This window comes from Solea senegalensis, linkage group LG5 (genome assembly GCF_019176455.1).
Source record: "Solea senegalensis isolate Sse05_10M linkage group LG5, IFAPA_SoseM_1, whole genome shotgun sequence".
NCBI lineage: Eukaryota > Metazoa > Chordata > Actinopteri > Pleuronectiformes > Soleidae > Solea > Solea senegalensis.
In genome coordinates, this window is record NC_058025.1 from 24,795,631 (window position 1) to 24,814,781 (window position 19,151).

Below are 19,151 nucleotides of genomic sequence, written 5' to 3' on the forward strand. Positions count from 1 at the left end.
AAGACAACGGTGAACTCTTCAGAGGGGAGAGGGAGTGTGCATCTGTCAGCAGTGTGTCGAGAAGGCGACGGAATATCAGTCCGTCAGTCCAACATATAGAGATGAACTCACACACTCACATCTATAGGCAATTTAGAGTGTTCAATTAACACTCACACACAGGGAGAGCAGGCCAAATCTACATAGAAAGGCCCGGACCGGGACTCAACAAAGGTCAGCCGTTCCAAAAATCAATAGGCTCCTTAATTCATGCTGTGTCAATATTTGTCATTATCCGGTAGTAGACATGCACCCAAAATTCAGCCACCGCAAACAAGTCGTTGTGATGACGCACGTTGGGGTAAAGCTGATCCGGGCTGCGTTGCACCCTCATTGTCTGATATGCTCGATGAGATCCTCCTAAATATTTTTCATGGATTCTTATTCATTGATTCGTTCTTTGAAATTTGATTCCGAAAAACAACGGTACAGATTTGGCATGATCATTTCTCTCGGCTTTTCGGCCAACAATTTTCATTTCGCCGCATCCCTATTCTACACCAGGTTTTTTTTGTGTGCTGGTCACCAATAACTAATATAACACACTGTAAACGGCATCAAGGATTAACCTTTACGCTTTATCTTAATCCAAAACCCAATCCCATTCATATCCTGGTGGATAATGTTTTCGATTATCACTTCAACTCATACCGGTCGGTGGCTCCATCGTCTGTTATAAGATTTCCTCGAATGATTTACTCCAGCAAAAACATTTATTAGTTATTGCTCCTTCATTTTAATATCTGCTAAAACTCTGTCATTTCCTCTTTGATCTGGAGTTCAGTTCGCGTTTGTTGGGGGGGTTCTGACTCCGAGGCGTGTAATAAACATCTCACGGGCCCCTGTGGCCTGCATGCTGCACCATCTCATTGCCCAATAAAAGGAGATCTGTGCCCTGATTTGCACTAAGGTCCTGTTGCTCCATCTCTCCCGGAATGAGAGGAAATGGCCACAAGGCTGGCAGATCTCATCCATGGGCAAGAGGTTCAATTACTTCAGTTGTCATGGAGCAATAAACGACAAATTAAGTGGCTGGCACCGAACACTGCTTGAAGGAGGCTTTATCAGAATACTAATGTCAGCTGTGTGTGACAGTTGGTAACGAGAGTGGAAGAGAAGGAGCCCTGAGTTTGAAAGTGGGAAAAATGGACGTCCATCCCCGTCCTTTTATTATAATTTGGCCTGCTCTCGTTTGTTGTTTCAAATATTTTAGTTTTAACTGCTGTTTAAAAGAGAGCGCCTCATTGTTATGCATAGATACGATAAAGAGCTGCTTATGCTCTTCACTTCCTCCCCACTCCATGATCTTTACAACAATCCTGTAATTAATAGAGAATGCACATAGAATTTAGACACTGGCTAATGAAAGTGCTCTGTTGTGCCAGTTTTCATCACGCTAAAAAGCCCTGAAGTCTATAGCCACACTGGCAGCCCTGTGAGACTTTAATGCTCATTACGCGCCGCGCAGCAATATCAGTGGATGAAAAATGAAAACATTTTTGCTCCTCTCAGATCCTCACACGAGGGAGATGCGGCGTTTAAAAAAAAAAAAAAGAAGTTAACAATGTCAGACTTTAAGTCTTAAAGAAGTTACAGGAGTCCAAATCGCTGTTATCATTACAACAGAGCGAAGGGGGAGGGGCGAGCGTGGGACATTCCCACCGCGCCTCAATTATGTTTCATCAATCGAGGAAGTGAATGAACAGTTAACTCAAGGACATTGTTTTTTTTTTATATCGCAGCACAAATGGAATATTTTTGACCACTTGGGAATGGAACAACAAGCTGTAAACACAACAAAAACATATTAGTGCCTCATTATGTTGTGGTTAGCAACATTTGGAGTGAGTTTAAATGTTGCTCCGGTACAATAAAACGTACTGTTATTCTATTTTGGTCTGAAACCAAGTCACACGTCTCTTTTTCTCTCTCGTTAGGTTCGAAATGCAACTATAGCCGCCAACTTTTGCTCATCCGTCATCTGGGTGATAATATGATATTCTTCTCTGGACTCCGATCTGATTTTAATCCGGACAAAATGATCAACGCAGCGTTGACTTTGACGATTTAACGGACACATCCCGCCAGCCCTCCCCTCGCCCCGCAGAACACGGCTGAAAGTCAAACCTGAGCAGCAGTGGAAGTTCCCCAATTAAAGTGATTGCCCAGCGTTGCAGATTAATAGTCGGCCCCTTAATCCGCTTCGCCGTTTATTCCCCGCCGTGATCATCAGTAAATAATCACGCCGAACCATTACATCTTGTAATCAGTTACAATTACTATCTTCAATCCTCGCTTGATTTGGAGAAGGGTTTGTGGTCTCGCTCCAAAACACACACACTCCCGTTCCCTTCATCTTCTCTACTTTTTTTCCATTATACTTATGTGATTTATTACCGAAACATTGTGCTGGGTGTATATTGCACCATGTTCAGCAGACAGACAGCATATAACTGAGTCATGCTGCAGCAGTTTTGTCAGGACAACAGAACGTCTGCACTGGGACTGTGAACTTACATCCCCAAGGTGACCTCCAGGGAGATGTTGTCAGACAGCTGAGCACCTTAAAGTCTACTGCACACATGGGGGAGTGTTCCGGCGGCGGAATGAAGGCAGACGTCACGCCGGATGGGATCCATTCATCTTAATAAAGTGGACCATCACGCTGATGTGGCCGCAGAAGTGCTAGTTAGACAGAGGAAGAAAAGAAATGGAGGGAGACGGAGAGGCTAGAGAAGTGAAGCAGACGGGGCTGGGGGGAGAGATTTCTCAGCGGTGAACACACTCGCTGTTCTCCCGGCTTCTGTTCCCTGTGATTGGAACTGTGTTTGTCTACCTGTTGGCAACATCCTGATGGAAAAGCTCATTTCGCAGAACTGCACATTTAATATAACTCCCACATCCTCGGCAGCACAATTACTCTTTTAAGTAAAAAAATAAAAAAAAATATCTGTCACACTTTTTGTATAAAAAAACATGTTTTGCTGTACTCCAAATTATTGGCTGACATATTGTTGCACAGCAGTGATTCAAAGTGTTGTCACGACAGGAAGACAGTTATGTCCCCGTTTTAAACACCCACTGTCTGTGAGGTCTTTCCCATAAGACATCTTCTGGCATACAGGGAATGATGCATTTTATGTTGCCAGCAGTTTGTTGGTAATAAATACTCTGCAGTTAGTACCAGCAGTGAAGAAAGGCTGAAAATAGCAGCAACCACAGAGGATACCATAGCATCTACGTTAACAGTGCACGGAAAAAAAAAAAAAAGAAGATGTCGCTATTTGATTGACACGTGAGCACCTGAATGCCAATAAGGTGGAAGACGTGCGCCTGAACCGAGCACATGCAAGAGAGAGAAGGCACATTAATGGAAACAGGCTCTGGATCCAGAGATGCAACAAATACCACGACGCATAACAAGACGCAACATGCAGCGGCGGTGCTTCGGTGCTCAAATGTGGCGGTGTGTATGTACACAGAAGAACAAACTGTCAATAAAACATGACCTGTTTGCACGATGTGCTCAGCTTCACTCTCGGGCGAAGAGAATAATATTCTAAAAAATGCTAAAATGACCACAGGGCTTGACAGTGATAAGGCAGCAGCACACAGTGATTGGTCATTCTTAAGATCGCCTCTGTCCTGCAGCCTTTTCAAAACAATACAGCAACTTTCCCAAAGAGGCATTGTTTGCAAATTCTGACTTTGTATTCAAAACCTGAATCCTCCATCCTTTCTTTCGGTTTTTCAAATTAGTTTTTTTTGTCTCTCTCCAAATTTCCATATTGACTTTATATTCCACCACAGGCATGGGAGCATATATAATGGAGTGTTTCCATCGGCTCGAATTGCCTCGCCTCGGCACAGCACGGTTATTTTGTGTTTCCACTAGCATAGTACTTGGTACCTGGTGCTTTTTTTAGTACCTGCTCTGGTGAGGTTGCAAGCGAATTTGGCTACTACAATGGGACGTGGTGCAATTTCAAGTTCATAGTTGTGTATCTTCAATTTGATGTTACAATTTCATCTACAAATGAAGTATTTATATATATATATACATAAGTAAGTTTGGACCAGTCATGTCAGACCTCAACAGAATCTCAAGCCTCTAATAGTGCAGTAACAGCTGTCATAGTTAATATGTATTGAATGTAAACTGCGGCTGAAACCCAGTATGCTGCTGTTCTTCAATTTATACATGTTATGGTGTAACTTCAACACTAGTCTGTTTTTTTTTTCTGCTCTCAACTTGGTCTTGGTATTGTCTTGGTCTCGGTTTTGGCGGTCTTGACTACAAGTCTACCGTGCAGAGATGACTCCGCCCACTTTGAGGAGGAACTATTTTGTAGTGGGACTTGATGGTGTTTTGGGGTTTGTGTGTGTTTTCTGTCCTGCATATTTTGGGGTTTGCGTGCGTTTTCGCTTCTGCGTGTGATTTCGTTTGTGTTTTTGAATCCGTAGCTTTGTGAATATGCAGCTTGTTTTTCCTCCTGCATGTGTTTTGGGTCGTTGCGCCCACATTGAGGAGGAACTATTTTGTAGTGGGAAACTACGGTGGCCGACAGGGGCAAACGCACTGCAACGACTCAAAACACATGTAGGAGGAGAAATGAGCTGCATATTCACATGGCAAGTCCCAAAACGCCGGCAAGTCCCAAAACGCCGGCAAGTCCCAAAACACCGGCAAGTCCCAAAACACCTGCAAGTCCCAAAACACCACCAAGTCCCAAAACAACGGCAAGTCTCAAAACACCAGCAGGACTTGCCGATGTTTTGGGACTTGCAGGTATTTTGGGACTTGCTAGTGTTTTGGGGTTTGTGTGTGTTTTCTGTCCTGCATATTTTGCGTTTTCGCTTCTGCGTGTGATTTCGTTTGTGTTTTTGAATCCGCAGCGTTTGTGAATATGCAGCTCGTTTCTCCTCCTGCATGTGTTTTGGGTCGTTGCGGTGCGTTTGCCCCTGACGGTCACCCTAGAGAACCAACCTAAACCGCGCTGTGCCGTGCCGTGCCGAGTCGAGTCGAGCTGGCACCACAGTGGAAAATGGGCTTATTACATACGCATACACAATAGCAATATGAGAGAAGACACGTAATAGTAATAATAAACATTATATTCATGGTTAAAAAAAGTTTGTGACAAAAAGCTCAGGTCATTAATACTGTAAATGTTGAATTAACCTGTGAGCGTTGAAAAGGTCATGTCTTTTATGGCAGTGGACAAAGGGGTCACAGGTAATAGGACGAGGGTCAATCTTCTGAAATGATCTTGATCTTGATTACGATCGTCTGATAATGTACATAATTGTTTAGTGTGTGTAGTTCGCTAGGGTTCGTGGCAGTGATCCTGTCTGCATGTCTGGATTTGGTGTATGCTTCTCTAACGTCATGTTTGTCCTGTTTCCTTAAAACAGTGACGTTTAGGTACAACCAGCAGCTTCATACCCAGTTTTGTTTTTATTTTTTTTAAAGCACCACGTACACGTGTCCACGTCTGAGCTGTTAGTTGTGAAACGAGAATTAAAGCAGTGACGTCCGCCTGCTGCACAACAAAGGCTTTTAGGTGGAAAGTGAAAGGCTTTTAAGGCGCAAAGAGGGACAGCGCTAAGTGTTCAGGTGACATTAACAGAAATAAAATGTCTATTTGTGGTTGAACTCTAAGTTGTGATTCATGGCTCTTAATTGATCCGGAGGCTGAAGCAGCTTTCGTACTGTATAACCTGGCATCAATTCACGACTGGTACTGTATGATAAATGATGACGATAATTGAGACGTTGATCATACACATTTTGTTTTTACTACATGAGAAATATAGATGTATGTCCCTTTGCATACGACATTTGATAAGTGATTGTGGTTGTGTCTTTCTGCTCCGTCGCGTGACCTCACATGTTAAGGGAGGGAAGACGGTTTAACCCGAGTGTGAACGCTGAAGCATATTCACCCATGTAAGAAAGCCTCACGTGTCGCCCTGTTCACCGGGTCTGCAGGGAAGCGCGAGCACCGCCGGTGACACCAAACGAAAACTCCGACTATTAATCTTGCACTTCAGTTCCATGGAGATGACAGTTTGGGACTAACTAAAGTGGGGCAACACAGTTTCATCAACATCAGCCCCTTTTTGTTTGACAGGGAAGAGAATGACAAGAAAGCGCATTGGCTCCATGAAGCGACTACCACATCACGGCACTGCACGTGCCATTTTGCTTCGTTTGTATATTAGCCTTGGACAATATTCACATGCCGTCACCGCTGATGAAGCTTTGCCAAGCCCTTGATCCGTAATATCTGCTGGATCCTCCGAGTGCACCGCGTTCTTCAGGCGGAAATATCACAGGAGGCCGACAGCTGGCCGCAGTTCATCCTCTTGTCACCTCACATTTTCAGCAACACCAATATTGGACAAGTCTGTTCAAGTTCGGCGGCTGTTTGAGACTTGAGCACTTTAACAGATGTCTGTCCTCCAGGCCCCTTTTGAGGGAAGATGAATCTGATTGGATGTATTTTTATTTTTCATTTTTTGTGTGTGTGCGTGTCCTTAAAGATTTAATATCAGAGGAGAAACTAAAGGGGAGGGGCAGGGGTATACACATAATGACGGAGCACGTAAAACATCACGTGGCGCACTCACACCCACGCACACACACGCACATGTGCAATCTTCCACAGTGTCAAGAGTTAGACATACAGCCCATTCTTTGGAGTTATCACCATGGAAACTGGACAGGAGTGAAAAGCCTGAACCATGGTGGATAGAGAAATGGCACGACAGCATCCTGGGTCCTACTCTGTGAAATGTATAAAAGAGACGGTTCAGCACAGTGTCTGATCTGTCAACTCCCCTGAAATACAGAATGTATAGATTCCTTCCCATCTCTTACCCGGTGGATTAATGCAGTTCAGCCGACTCTGTTAGAGGAGGTCACTTCTCTATCACAAAAATGTGACCACGGTAATTCTTCAGCAGTCATACATCAGTAGCCAAACTGGTTCTCATGTTGTCTCATCCGTCCTGAGTGCTGAGGTGGTTTCATGGCGGGATTAAAGGAATTACCTGAGTTCTTTTAAGCATCAGTAAATCAGCTTTTTTCCAGTATACTGTGCGAGTAGTGCCACAAACCGAAGGAGGAATAAACTCGTAGGTTATGAAAGCCTAATGCTCTGCATTGTTCCTGTAATACTTCTGGCACAAAGGCATCACTATCGGTGATGCCTCTGCAGGTGATCACAAGATTCTGCTGTTCCTCAAACTTGCGGCTCGTGGGCCACATGCAGCCTGTCAATCGATTTCATGTGGCCTGCCACTTTCTCTGTTTTCAATAATTATAGATTAATTTTGCGTGATAAATGTTTTGTTATGTGAACTATATATAATTTTGACCCTATCCCATAAATGTCATTATTGCCATATCATGATGGTACATTGTGATATAATTTTGAAGTTCATATAGCCCACCCATTCTGACCTGTTGTTTTTTTTATTCCCACACTGAAACCCCTGCTCTAAGCTCTATAATATTAACCCTTACAACACAGAGCATTTCAGCTGATTTTCTTCCATTACTGTTAAAAAGTACAGTAAATGCAGAGGCAATATAGTGTCTTATATCCTTTTTTTCCAGCACAACCTATAGGCAACCTGATGAAACATGTTTTTTTTTATTTTCAACTACAGTATATAAACACACCTGAGCAGCAAGTACTCATAAATGTTTAAAATCGGATTGAATTTGTGAAATTTAGAATTCGGCACAGTTCAAAGTTCACTTTCTATGAACAAAAAGAAAAGAAAAACGGTCCAATTTTGTGACTTCTGCACAATTATTGCTACTTTATATCACTAATAAAAAAGCGATCTGAGCACTAACGGTTATTAATAATAATAACAATACTAATCATAACAATATGTTGGTGTAGTATGTAGATAAAAACAGAAAAGTTATTGTTTACCAATGGAAAAATAGAAATAGCAGCACTCTGTGTAACTGTTGATTGGGTGCACAGTCACAGCCTCTAAAACTGTTCACTGCCCACCCAATTTCTCCTGGTGTTCAGGCACAAATATAGATCTCTGCAGTGGACCCACGGTGTTAACTGCTATGTGAGTCTCAAAACCACTGCATATAAAGAAAATCTGGTGCATGCATATGATACAAAAAAATGCAAAACAGTGGAGAAGTGGAGAAGCATATTCCCCAGGGAGCAGGTGGTGAACATGGGGCTGTTGTGTTATAGACTTTGAAGGGTTAGGGCATTGGTTCATGTCAAAAACAAAGAGTGCAAATAAACACAAGCCAACACGCAAAGTTTGACAAACTCATTGGACGTCAACTTTGTTGAAGTTGACGTCCAGAAAGTGCCCAGCCTGCAAGGAGGTGGGGTTTGAGTTTCACTGTACGTGCTGTAAAATTGGGCTCTTTCTCCTTAAGTAGCCACCGTATCCTCACTGGTATCCTTTGACATTAAAAGAAATACTTTACCGATTTACATTTACTTTTGTATTACTAGAATAGGGGTAGTGTTTTTGAAAAATGATGCTTCCCAGCCACAGTTTCCGCCTTGAAACTGCAACGCTAATTCCGCACTTTTTAGACCCACGGGAACGGGACCTCATCCCCTGAATGTAAACAGTGTCCGCCATCTTTGCTAACAGTTCGGCTAACAGGACTAAGTGTCACTGGTGGGAACGTAACAAAGAAAAGAATGAAGATAATTATCAAATCAGGGGAATTCTTCAAAAATACTACCTTTATTCTAGTAATACAAAGCTTAATTTAAATCGGTGAAGTATTCCTTTAAGCTAAAGAGACCAAGGAAGCATAATTACTGCATCATTTTCTCAATCTGCAGTGACATTTTTCAACTAATGTAAAAACAGAAAGATAAAAAGTTATTATCTTCATGATGTAAAACTCCTCTCCTTCTTCCTTAGGCCACAAACTTATGAGTTACAAGAGTGTTTGACGCCATCCTATCTTTACCCATTACATATCCACAATAGCATTTCGTCTGTATTCCCATTTGTAACAATGACAACTAAAGATTAAACATTCCCAAGAAGTACAAGATGTAATAATAAAAATAATAACATTCAGTAGCCTGAGTATCTGTAATTCCGCTCTTCGTAGTCAAAAGGAATGTTTCCGATAATCACAATGTCGCTTGCCAAATAACACAACAAATAAGAAATGACGTTTGCTATTTGGGTCTATTAAACTTTTAAATCCACATCCAATATAACTCTGGCCAAACTCTCATTTCAGATATCCACAGCCCATTTGCCGGCGCTAGTCAAAATTTAAATGCCGGATATCAATAATGAAAAGCCGCACCAGATTATCCGTGATTCCCCCTTCAATACCCATAATGCATTGTGAGCAGTAAAAATGTCATTATGAATATCCACATGTCATTTAGTGTCAAGTAAAAATTCAATTTCACTTATCATACCCCTCAGAAATGTGACAGTAAACAATGCAAGTGCTGATATCCACAAATGCATTGCACATGCGGCCTCGATATTAAATGCTAAAATAGCCACTTATTGCATACTTTGTAGGGATTCAGAGAGGTGATGAGAAACTAATTGAAATACCATTTGTGCTAACAAAAGAACATAATAGTGAATGTCTGTAATTCTCATTTTCACTATGGAAATGCTATTAGTGTATGGATGTCTAAATTGCAATTGTGTAAAATCAGTGGTCATTTATTTGTGTTCTCTCCACCTGTCGAGAGACTTCCACAACACACCGTTGTGCTCTCAACTCGCTGCAGTTCACTTCATACAGATGATCCCAGCATCACACTCTGTCAGTCTTTGAATGGATCCCTGCCCAACATCCTTGACAGGGTCGTTTCAGAAGAGGGGGAAAAGGATTTCTTACAGAAAAAGAACGAAGGCTTAATGACAGCCACATCCACTCTGTACCTGAGCACCTGAGATCCCACTTCCCGCGTGCGCCGGCTTTACGCGTGCAGTCCGAAAACAGACCAGAACCCTAACCCTTATAAACTAAGGTGAACTTACGGCAAACGACAAACGTTACCATTACATCCAGGAGGAAGCAAATACTTACACACTTTATTAACTCTTGTTGAACTGTAGCGACTGACTATTTACTAGAGGTGGGGGACTCGTGTTACATGACTTGTTGTGACTTGGTCCTGTTAGCGTAACTGTTAGCAAAGATGGCGGACACTGTTTACATTCCCGGGAATGAGGTCCCGTCCCCAAGTGTCACTGGCGGGCAACTCAGAGGAAACTGAGATTGGGAAGCACAATTTTTCAAATACACTTCATCTATTCTCGTAATACAAAGCTAAATGCTAATCGGTGAAGTATTCCTTTAAGTCGCAAATTGAAGGACTTGAGACTTGCTTGACTTACGTTGATAAAAGGCTATGCTCCTATAGTTACATATTTACAAGTGTTTGCCTAATATTTGAGATGCATTTCCATGGTGTAGCTACACTGACTCAACAGTGACGTCTTCTTTATGTGTGTTACGTGCCATGGCGTGTGCGCTGTGTGCTTTGTGGGTCCGCCCATTCCGCTCGTTCCACAGTTAATGGAACTTTAAGTTAATGGTGTTTTTCTACGGTTACGTTCTGTTTGTCTGTGGTTTTTGTTTTTACATTGTTGCTCCCCGCATCTCCTGGACTGTACGGGGACGTAGCAATGTTCATCGAATGTTTCGCACGTTTTGGACACCATCGCCAAAGTGTACATCTCTGACTCTCTGACTATCATAGCACAATGGGAGAACATTTAAAACGAATGTAAATCTCTTGTCTCATTCAAGGTTCATTAATAATTACATAAAAAAAATGAAACAGTTACCGTGTGCGCCTCGGGCGTTTTCTCTACTTTCACCACAATGCTCTATCCCACAATGCTATTTGTTTATGACATCATAACGCAACTTAAATCAAGTGCACAATTATCATAAATTGTACATATGAAATTGTGATGATTTATCACATTTGAACTCCCTTAACCTGAAACCTGTCTCTTTAAACAGTGACACATGGTTTAATGTCGGCCTCAGGTTCTGTAGTTGAATATATTTTTATTTTCATCGACGTTATTTATATCTCTTTTTTTGTTTTTATGAACAATTCAGTCAGTCCTCATATTGTATGAGTAATACAGTATTTCTGTCGCAGATAAAACTCGAGCCGGTCAAAATGACTGAATGAATATCTTCTATATTCATAAAACCTTCCTTCATGTAAAGCAGGGACTCGAGTTGACTTCAGACTTGCTTGAGACTTGAAGATTAACACTTGAGATCTCTGCTTTTTTACGTAATCCAACCGTTGTGGTTTATTTAAAGTTGTTGCAGAGGAAAGTGGGAACAGCCACCGTGGATGGATTCAGTCGCTTGTGTGTTTGCGAATATAGTGAATGCCAGTGCTGAACAGAAGCACCGGATCAGTTTCTATTATATATCACTTATTTTTTACTTGTTATACATCTTTTGATTAATGTCGGCACTGACTCTGGACCAACACATCAGGTCCCAGCTGGGGAAATCCAGTCCTTGTGGATTCTTGTTTTTGAAGACTACGACATCATGTGCAAAGTGATTTCTCAGACAGACATTATTACATTTTCCACAGTAAACCAGATTTAAAACATATTTCAGATAATATTGGCTTGTAGCTCTCATATGGACCATACTAAAATCCCCCACTGTATATGTCATATTACATGCGTGTGTAACATCTGGCACAGTATTGAACTGGATTACTTTTGTTCCCTGACTGAATGAAAAAAAAAAAAGCCCATACCATATAGATTCATTCTTCTGGTTAGAAAGATTAGTGGAATTACATCAAAGCCATTTTATATTTAGTCTTATTGTGATGTGCGAAGGCACACATCACACGTCTGCGCCACGTTCACTGCCGATGAAGCTTTAAATGAAAAGCTGTGCCGTGTTTGCCACGCAGTCAACAGACCAAAATAAACAAGCGTGACCCCGAGAGTGACATCATGCCATCACAAGTAGTATAAGTACATGATGTGTATGAGTATGTCGGGGTGAGATGGAGCGAGAGAGTGCGATTACTGATGAATGTGTGGGAGTTTAGAGCAAAAAATCCATACACTGGCAGAACGAAGCAAACTTTTTAGTGCACATTTATGTATTTTTTTTTTTTTTTACAGTATGTGCATCCTGTTGCATGAACGTACGCATCTGTATTCCTTGGTTACCTCTTATATCAACATACGTCAGGAAGAGGCTGTGTAGTAACTTGTAAATTGTCCACGCAGTAAATAACAGTAAATCTCGGCATGCGTTGCCAGCACTGATGAGCAGAAAATGGGATGAACAGCATTAGGAGAAGATAAATCCCCCACATCTGAAGGATTATGGTTATTTTGATGAATGCAAACCGCTTTTCAAATAGAAATATAATTACATGGTGAATATTAAAGCCGGCGGAAGATGATCTTTCTGAAATTCTAGCACAGGCCGCGTGACAATGGAGAACTTTCAGTTTGCTCGCTGATGAAATCTTGAGCCTCCCTGTAAGGAGAGCGACGGTCGGCCGTCAACATTATCCATCGTGTGCTTTATTAAATATTAATCCACCATAGTTTTTCATGCACATTTATTGCATCAACAATAACAACAAACAGATATGAACTTTTAGCGCGTATGGCACTCACAAAAAGCAGAGCGCGCCGCTTAATGTCGTTTGCCGACCACTTACGAGTTTAGCGTGCGTGTCGTCGAGCAGCCGCCGGGGCGCGGGCTGTCTTGCGGGCCGCTCGCTTGCCATGCAGCTTAGACAGCGATGATGATAATAGAGGCTTGTCTGTGCTCTCTCCCGTTGCAGCGTTTGACCACTGAGTGAATTATCCAGCTGACAGAGAGCAGCAGCGCGGGGTGGAGAGTGTTGTTGATATGCCAATGAGAGCCTGGGCCTCCTGTGCCAGTCTGAGGCATGCTGGCATGCTGCAGCTGCCTATCACCTAGTTGGGCATCATTTAACCGCAACTTGACATACATTTGGAGCCGTGTGACTCGGGGAGGGGGGGGGCACCTATGTGAATGTTTTTATGTGCAATCCAACGCTAACAGCGCGGGAACTATAGCTAACCGCTGTGTGCTCTGTCATGCGAGTTTATATCATTGTCCTCTTCAACATGTGCACTTAAGTGCTGTAGAGTGAGTCAGAAGAGGGCTTTATTGAACAACTATGCCTTTTATATATATAAAAAAAAAAAAAAAGTGGAGTTCCTCTAACATATTGGAAAATATTGGTGTGCTACATCCGGTGTCCCGTCCTGTTTCTGTTTTAAAGAAATACTTTGATTTTATTCATTTAGCTTAGCACTGGAGGGAGCTTGTTCCCTCAGGTAAATTTCATCTAAAGCACGATGTTTCAAAAACATCCAAATGTTTGCACACACTGAGAGGGGAATAAGTGGATCTGTGATATGTTACCATCTCAAAAGGACTTGGTGTGTGTTAAACACCATGGTAGACAATCATTTGTTATATAACCCGAGGCCAGGCTTTCAGTAAAAGTATTGCTGAGGGCAGAGAAGTGTATATAAACCACATTTCTGTCTCAGCATCCAGTTCACTCTAATTGATTTTACCCACTGCGGTTGTTAGGTGTGTTATATATTTCTCTCATTAGCCCCACCAAGGAGATGATGTTTTCAAATGTTTTATGTTTATTTGTGTGTGGGTTTGGATAAACAAGGAGCTAACATTTATAGACCGGTCGTGGATGCAGTACTACGGTATCTGCTGTGTCTCGACTGCGTCCAGGAAACTTGGAGCCGCGTGATAAAGGAAACAGCAGCAGCTGTGATTGGCACATAATCAAGCAGTGGTTTCGGGAACGCTTGATTTGCTCTGTGCTTGATTTGGTGGAGCTATGCATTTTCAGTATTGGACAATCAAGTTTGTGAGAAGTCCCGTTCAATCTCCAGGTTGATTATTAGCCATAAAATCCACTTCTGAGATGTTTACATGAGAGCTTTGTGGGTGTTTTCATCAATAATTACACACTGTAGCTTTATTTTTGCAAGATAGACGGGTTTATTGACAGTATTAGTGGAGGTTTGCACACCCCCGGGCGCTTTGACTTGATTTTTACTTAATTATTTATTCATTCATCAGTGATAACCCGACTTTCTGTGTCAAAGGATAATTGCGTCACATGTTTTTTGATGAGAAACGTTGTGTTTTGCAGCTGCAGCGTACTATAATATTGAAAGTGGATGCAACCTCAGGCACAAATGAGTATAAATGTATAATGAAGATTATGGAATCGTGGTGTTGTTTCCATGGGTAACAGGAACACGGAGTCTTTCCTCTTCTCTTCGCCTTGGGGTAAATAGGTTGAGGTACAGTTTAAACAGTTAAGACTGGGTTGATGCCAGATACTCACTTTACTACCTTGGCCAGTGTCCCTTGACTCACTGAATAATAACTTAGACCTGTCAAGACAAAACAAGGCTATTCTTAGAAAGCTATTGTAATCAAGAGATTTGAATTCATTTCACATCCGTCCGGTTGTGTAGTGCACAGCGAGATTGGAAAAGACTTCCCGAGCCATTAAAGTCGAGGAAAGATGGCGATCATGCCTCAGGCGTAATCCGACAGTGTGCGGCGTTCGGCCTGGAGCAGCACTGTTGGCAGGTGTCCAAGCTACACCCGCCAATGACTCACATCTCTAAGAGCGGCGAGCACAACAGCCAGCATTTCCTCAATATTCCTGATTAAACCTGAATGCACACTCTGCTTAGTTCGCCAGAAAGATTTTTATTCTTTTCATTTAATCTACGCCAAGACATGAAACAGACCCAGTTTTTACTGCCTCGGAAATGCAGCTTTTTAAGTTTTACCTTGCAGGTGAGAAATAGCTACAGTTAAAAAAAATAAAAATAAGGCTCCTCGCTGTGAAAGGAACGCGGTTCATTTTCTACGCCGTGATTTATCGACCTGTGATTTCACATTGGAACATGAATCAATATAATCGCTCTCTGAAATGCAGCGCGGATATTTCAGCACACTTATTAACAGATGTTGAGCTGATCGACCACTTTTGACAGCTTTTATTTCGGAGTCATTTTGGTCATTAGTGGGTGTTTTTGTATACTGTGATTAACATTAAGCCAGAGCAGCTGCTCGATATCCTCCACAAATGACGCCGAGACATTTTAGAAGTGTTTGTCTTGTCCAACTGAACAACATGGATGTTATGTTAAAATAGTCGCATTCATTGACCTTCAGTGGCTCTCGCCCTGAAGCCTCAGATGTATTTTGTATTTGGAGTGGAGGAAAACACTGCTCACAGAAATAAAAGCATTTCATCAATTAGGTGTAATAAAAACATATGCCTTCATATATTTGAATAATAGACAATTCATTATTTGTTTATTACAGTTTTGCTCCTTAGACCAGCTTTTGGTAATTTTAGTGACGTACCACAACCAAGTCTACTGTTTCTGATAGGGGCAAAAAAGAAAACTGTGCAATGTTTTGGAAAAACTAACAACAAGCCAACGTCAGCCGAACGGATCAAGGATTCACGACGGCCAAAATCCCCACCAATTTTTTGTGTCTCAAAAGATTGGCAGGGGACAGCATTTGTGTTGCTAAAACAAAAAAAAATGTTATTTGCACAGCAAATTATTGATTTTGGTTTAAAAAAAATGACTCTATTATAGTTATAATTGCACGTTTCATATTTTTATTTGAAAATTGCTTTCTCATGAAGCAATATTGAGGTTATTTGTATTACTAAAGTAAAAATGTTATTTGCACAGCAAATTATTGATATTGGTAAAGTATTCTTTGTTATCCAAATGAAATCCAAATTTATTGTCTAAAAAAAGGACACTATTATAGTTATAATTGCACATTTCATATTTTTATTTGAAAATTGCTTTCTAACAAAGCAATATTGGGGTTATGTGTATTACTGCAGTAGAAATGTTATTTGCATAACAGATTATTACAGATTTTTATCTCATAATTTCAATTTTTTATCTCATGATTTTGACTTTTTAATCTCATAATTATGACTTTTATCTCATAATTTCGACTTTATCTCATAATTATGACTTTTTTATCTCATAATTTCGACTTTATCTTATAATTTCGACTTTTTATCTCATAATTATGACTTTTTATCTCATAATTATAACTTTTTATCTCATAATTTCGACTTTTTATCTCATAATTATGACTTTTTATCTCATCATTTAGACTTTTTATCTCATAATTATGACTTTTTATCTCATAATTATGACTTTTTATCTCATAATTTAGACTTTTTATCTCATAATTATGACTTTTTATCTCATCATTTAGACTTTTTATCTCATCATTTAGACTTTTTATCTCATTATTTCGACTTACTTAGAGGATTTTTATTTATTTTTTCTTAAGTTTTATCTCTCTTTTTTTTTTTCTGGCGGAAACGTGCTTCCATACGGGGGCCCCGGGAAAGGCCCCGACAGGAAAAGTTTGAGAACCACTACCTTAGACCAACTTTTTAGTCGGTGTGGGAAAACATCAACTCAGGAATGTGTTTGACTGAGGTGAGCTGAGGCTCGAACAGAAAACAAACAACGGAACAAATACAGAATACATTGTAATCCCGGGGGTAAATAAATACCTACACGTGGCTATGTTTTATTCATGCGTTTCTATGCGGATTAAACAAATGGTTTGCTCTCCACCCCGTGATCGTCACGACCAAATATTAATATGCAAAGACCATTCAGGAAAGTTCTGACCATTTCAGCTCCAGTGGGTTATTTGGCTTCAGAGGGATGATCTCAACCTAGAAATATGTGTTTCTGACTTGATTTTCTTGCTCTCCAGTAAAAGCAAGCAGTCGACTCTGTAGTATCGTTTATTTAAGTGTCTCAATATGAATAAACATGTTGGCTGAGAGTGTACAGTATTTTATTTAAGCTGCCGTAGGTGACGAGTAATGACTTTTGGATTTGTATAAACAGGCGGTGGAGAAGTTAAACGGAGGAGGCAAAGGACTTAACCTAACTTTAATCATCACAACTAACCCTAACTCTTACCCTAACTTCATAAGAGGTGACAGAACCTAAAGTGTCCTCACAACGATACACAAACAAGAATGCACACAGGTCTGGGCAGCCCATAATTAAAATCTTACCTCTACTCTTTACCAGTGCTGGCAGGCTCTGCCTCATTAGGACCAGGTGTTGGTGCTGAAAAGGTCAGAGATTTTCAACCAGCCAAGCAACCAAATTATTTCTTTTTTTTATTGACTCCACCACTTACATATTTATTTTTGTTCCAATAATTGGCCGAGGTCATGCAGTCCACACTGTGGCCTCGGCCCCCCGAAACTCTGCACAGAGACGTCCAGGATTCAGACCACCTCGTTACTCGCTTCATTTCGCTGTTAGGACATTCTGAAGTTCAATCAAGTGCAGAACAAATGGTTTATGAGAGTCAAATTAGCTTTAAGCAAAATATAGATGAAAAATAATCCAAGAAATTAATCCAGGATGACATGTTTTACAATAGATTATGTGCACACAACCCCTGTTACAACAGCCTGTTGACCCATGGTAATTTGGCATGGGAATAATACACAACTCCTTATATGGAGATCCTGGGCTGTGTGTTTATAGGTCAGGTTTATAGTTTATAGATATGAGGATATAAATATATAAAGTAGCAATAATTGTGCATATATTTTCCAAATTTCACAAATTCAATCGGATTTTAAACATTTTTAGTACTTTTTGCTGCAGTGTGTTTATAAAATTGTATTTTTTGCCTAGGTTGTGCTGAAATAAAGTCTAGATTGCTATACTTTCCTATAGCCTCTGTATAAACGGTATGTTCAAACATAGTGATGTTAAAAAAGCAGCCAAAAAATGATGGACGGTGACGAACGTTTCTATTATTTCATGTGGTTTCCTACATTTGCATACGGATGTCAGTACCTGCGTCAGTTGGGCTGTGGTGCAGCTTGACGCCGGTTTAATTGCCATTATTTTGACCACACTACCGCGTAAAACTAAGAGGGGTCTTTGAATCAGCAAAGTGCTTGTAATGTAATAAGCACTCTCTTTCTAAATGGAGTCAGGGCTCCATTTAGAAGAGGGCAGAAAATATGTGTGCACTCTTGCTTAAGGCTTTCTACTTGCATATAAATTACTCCAGTTGAAAAGTCGGCGTTAGAGCCGCCACAGATTTCAAGTCTCAGGGCGCGCGCGGCGTGTCACTGGCCAAGGCTGCATCAATGACAGAGCTGTGCTGCGACTGCATGAATTAAATCAAGCCCGTTCCGAATAATCTGAGAGCTGATAGTGAGACTGAGGCGTTGGCAGATTAGCGAGACTCATTTCTGGTTTCTCTTTCTCCTTCTTTGTGCTTGTGTCTAGATTCCACAGCAGCTGAGTGCCCTGGCGTTGTACAGGTGTGAGCGGTCGGTTCTGGATTACAACCTGTCGCTGCAGCTCAACGTGGGCATGGAGCCTCACACTCAGGCACTGGGAGGCCCCACACCGGCCGGGTGCCGCCCAGGCCTAATAGCTGCCCTCCCCTCCGAGCCTGTGCTGCCTTGCCCCCAGACCAACTCCCTCCACCAGTGAACTGTGCACACTGGGTCCAAAAATACTGTACGTCTATACGACCTATTGAAAATGAAACACACGGCTGTGTGGGAAGGGAACTGGGAGTGGAACAGAAGCAAAGGAGACAATTAATCCTGGAAACCAGGGTAATGAAAACGAAAACACGTGTCAGTGGAAATAAAAGGGGGTACATCGGTACTGATTAGTGAGCCTCTGACCTACCTGACCCTCAATGTCCTCAATTAAGACGGAGGCTGAACAGAAGCATGACTCCCCATCCGCCGCCCTTCTGCTCTGCCTCTCGAGGACTATTAAGGACAATAATTAAATGATTTGTTAATCCTATTAAACGTATTCCCTCAACTTGACCTAATCCATGCACCGCTCAGTCGCGCCAGGTGAAGTAATCAAATGCAAAATGCTATAAACGGAGCGGGGGAAGCAGCATGATCGGCAAACGAGTGGCAGAACAAATGAAGGATTTGCTGTTTTTTTGTGTG

At 41.3% G+C, this 19,151-nt stretch overlaps 1 protein-coding gene across 2 annotated transcripts in view; it reads left to right on the forward strand.

Moving 5' to 3' along the window:
• The window catches only part of LOC122770204 (leucine-rich repeat transmembrane neuronal protein 4), a 48,795-nt gene extending 29,867 nt beyond the window's left edge, over nucleotides 1-18,928 (forward strand). Inside the window, exon 3 of one of the 2 annotated variants that reach the window (XM_044027226.1) lies at nucleotides 18,460-18,928. In XM_044027226.1, coding sequence (XP_043883161.1) covers nucleotides 18,460-18,669 — 210 coding nt within the window. In that variant the 3' untranslated portion in view covers nucleotides 18,670-18,928. The remainder of the gene's footprint in view (nucleotides 1-18,459) is intronic. The other variant, XM_044027227.1, reaches the window with a different exon arrangement.
• Nucleotides 18,929-19,151: the final 223 nt, after the last annotated feature.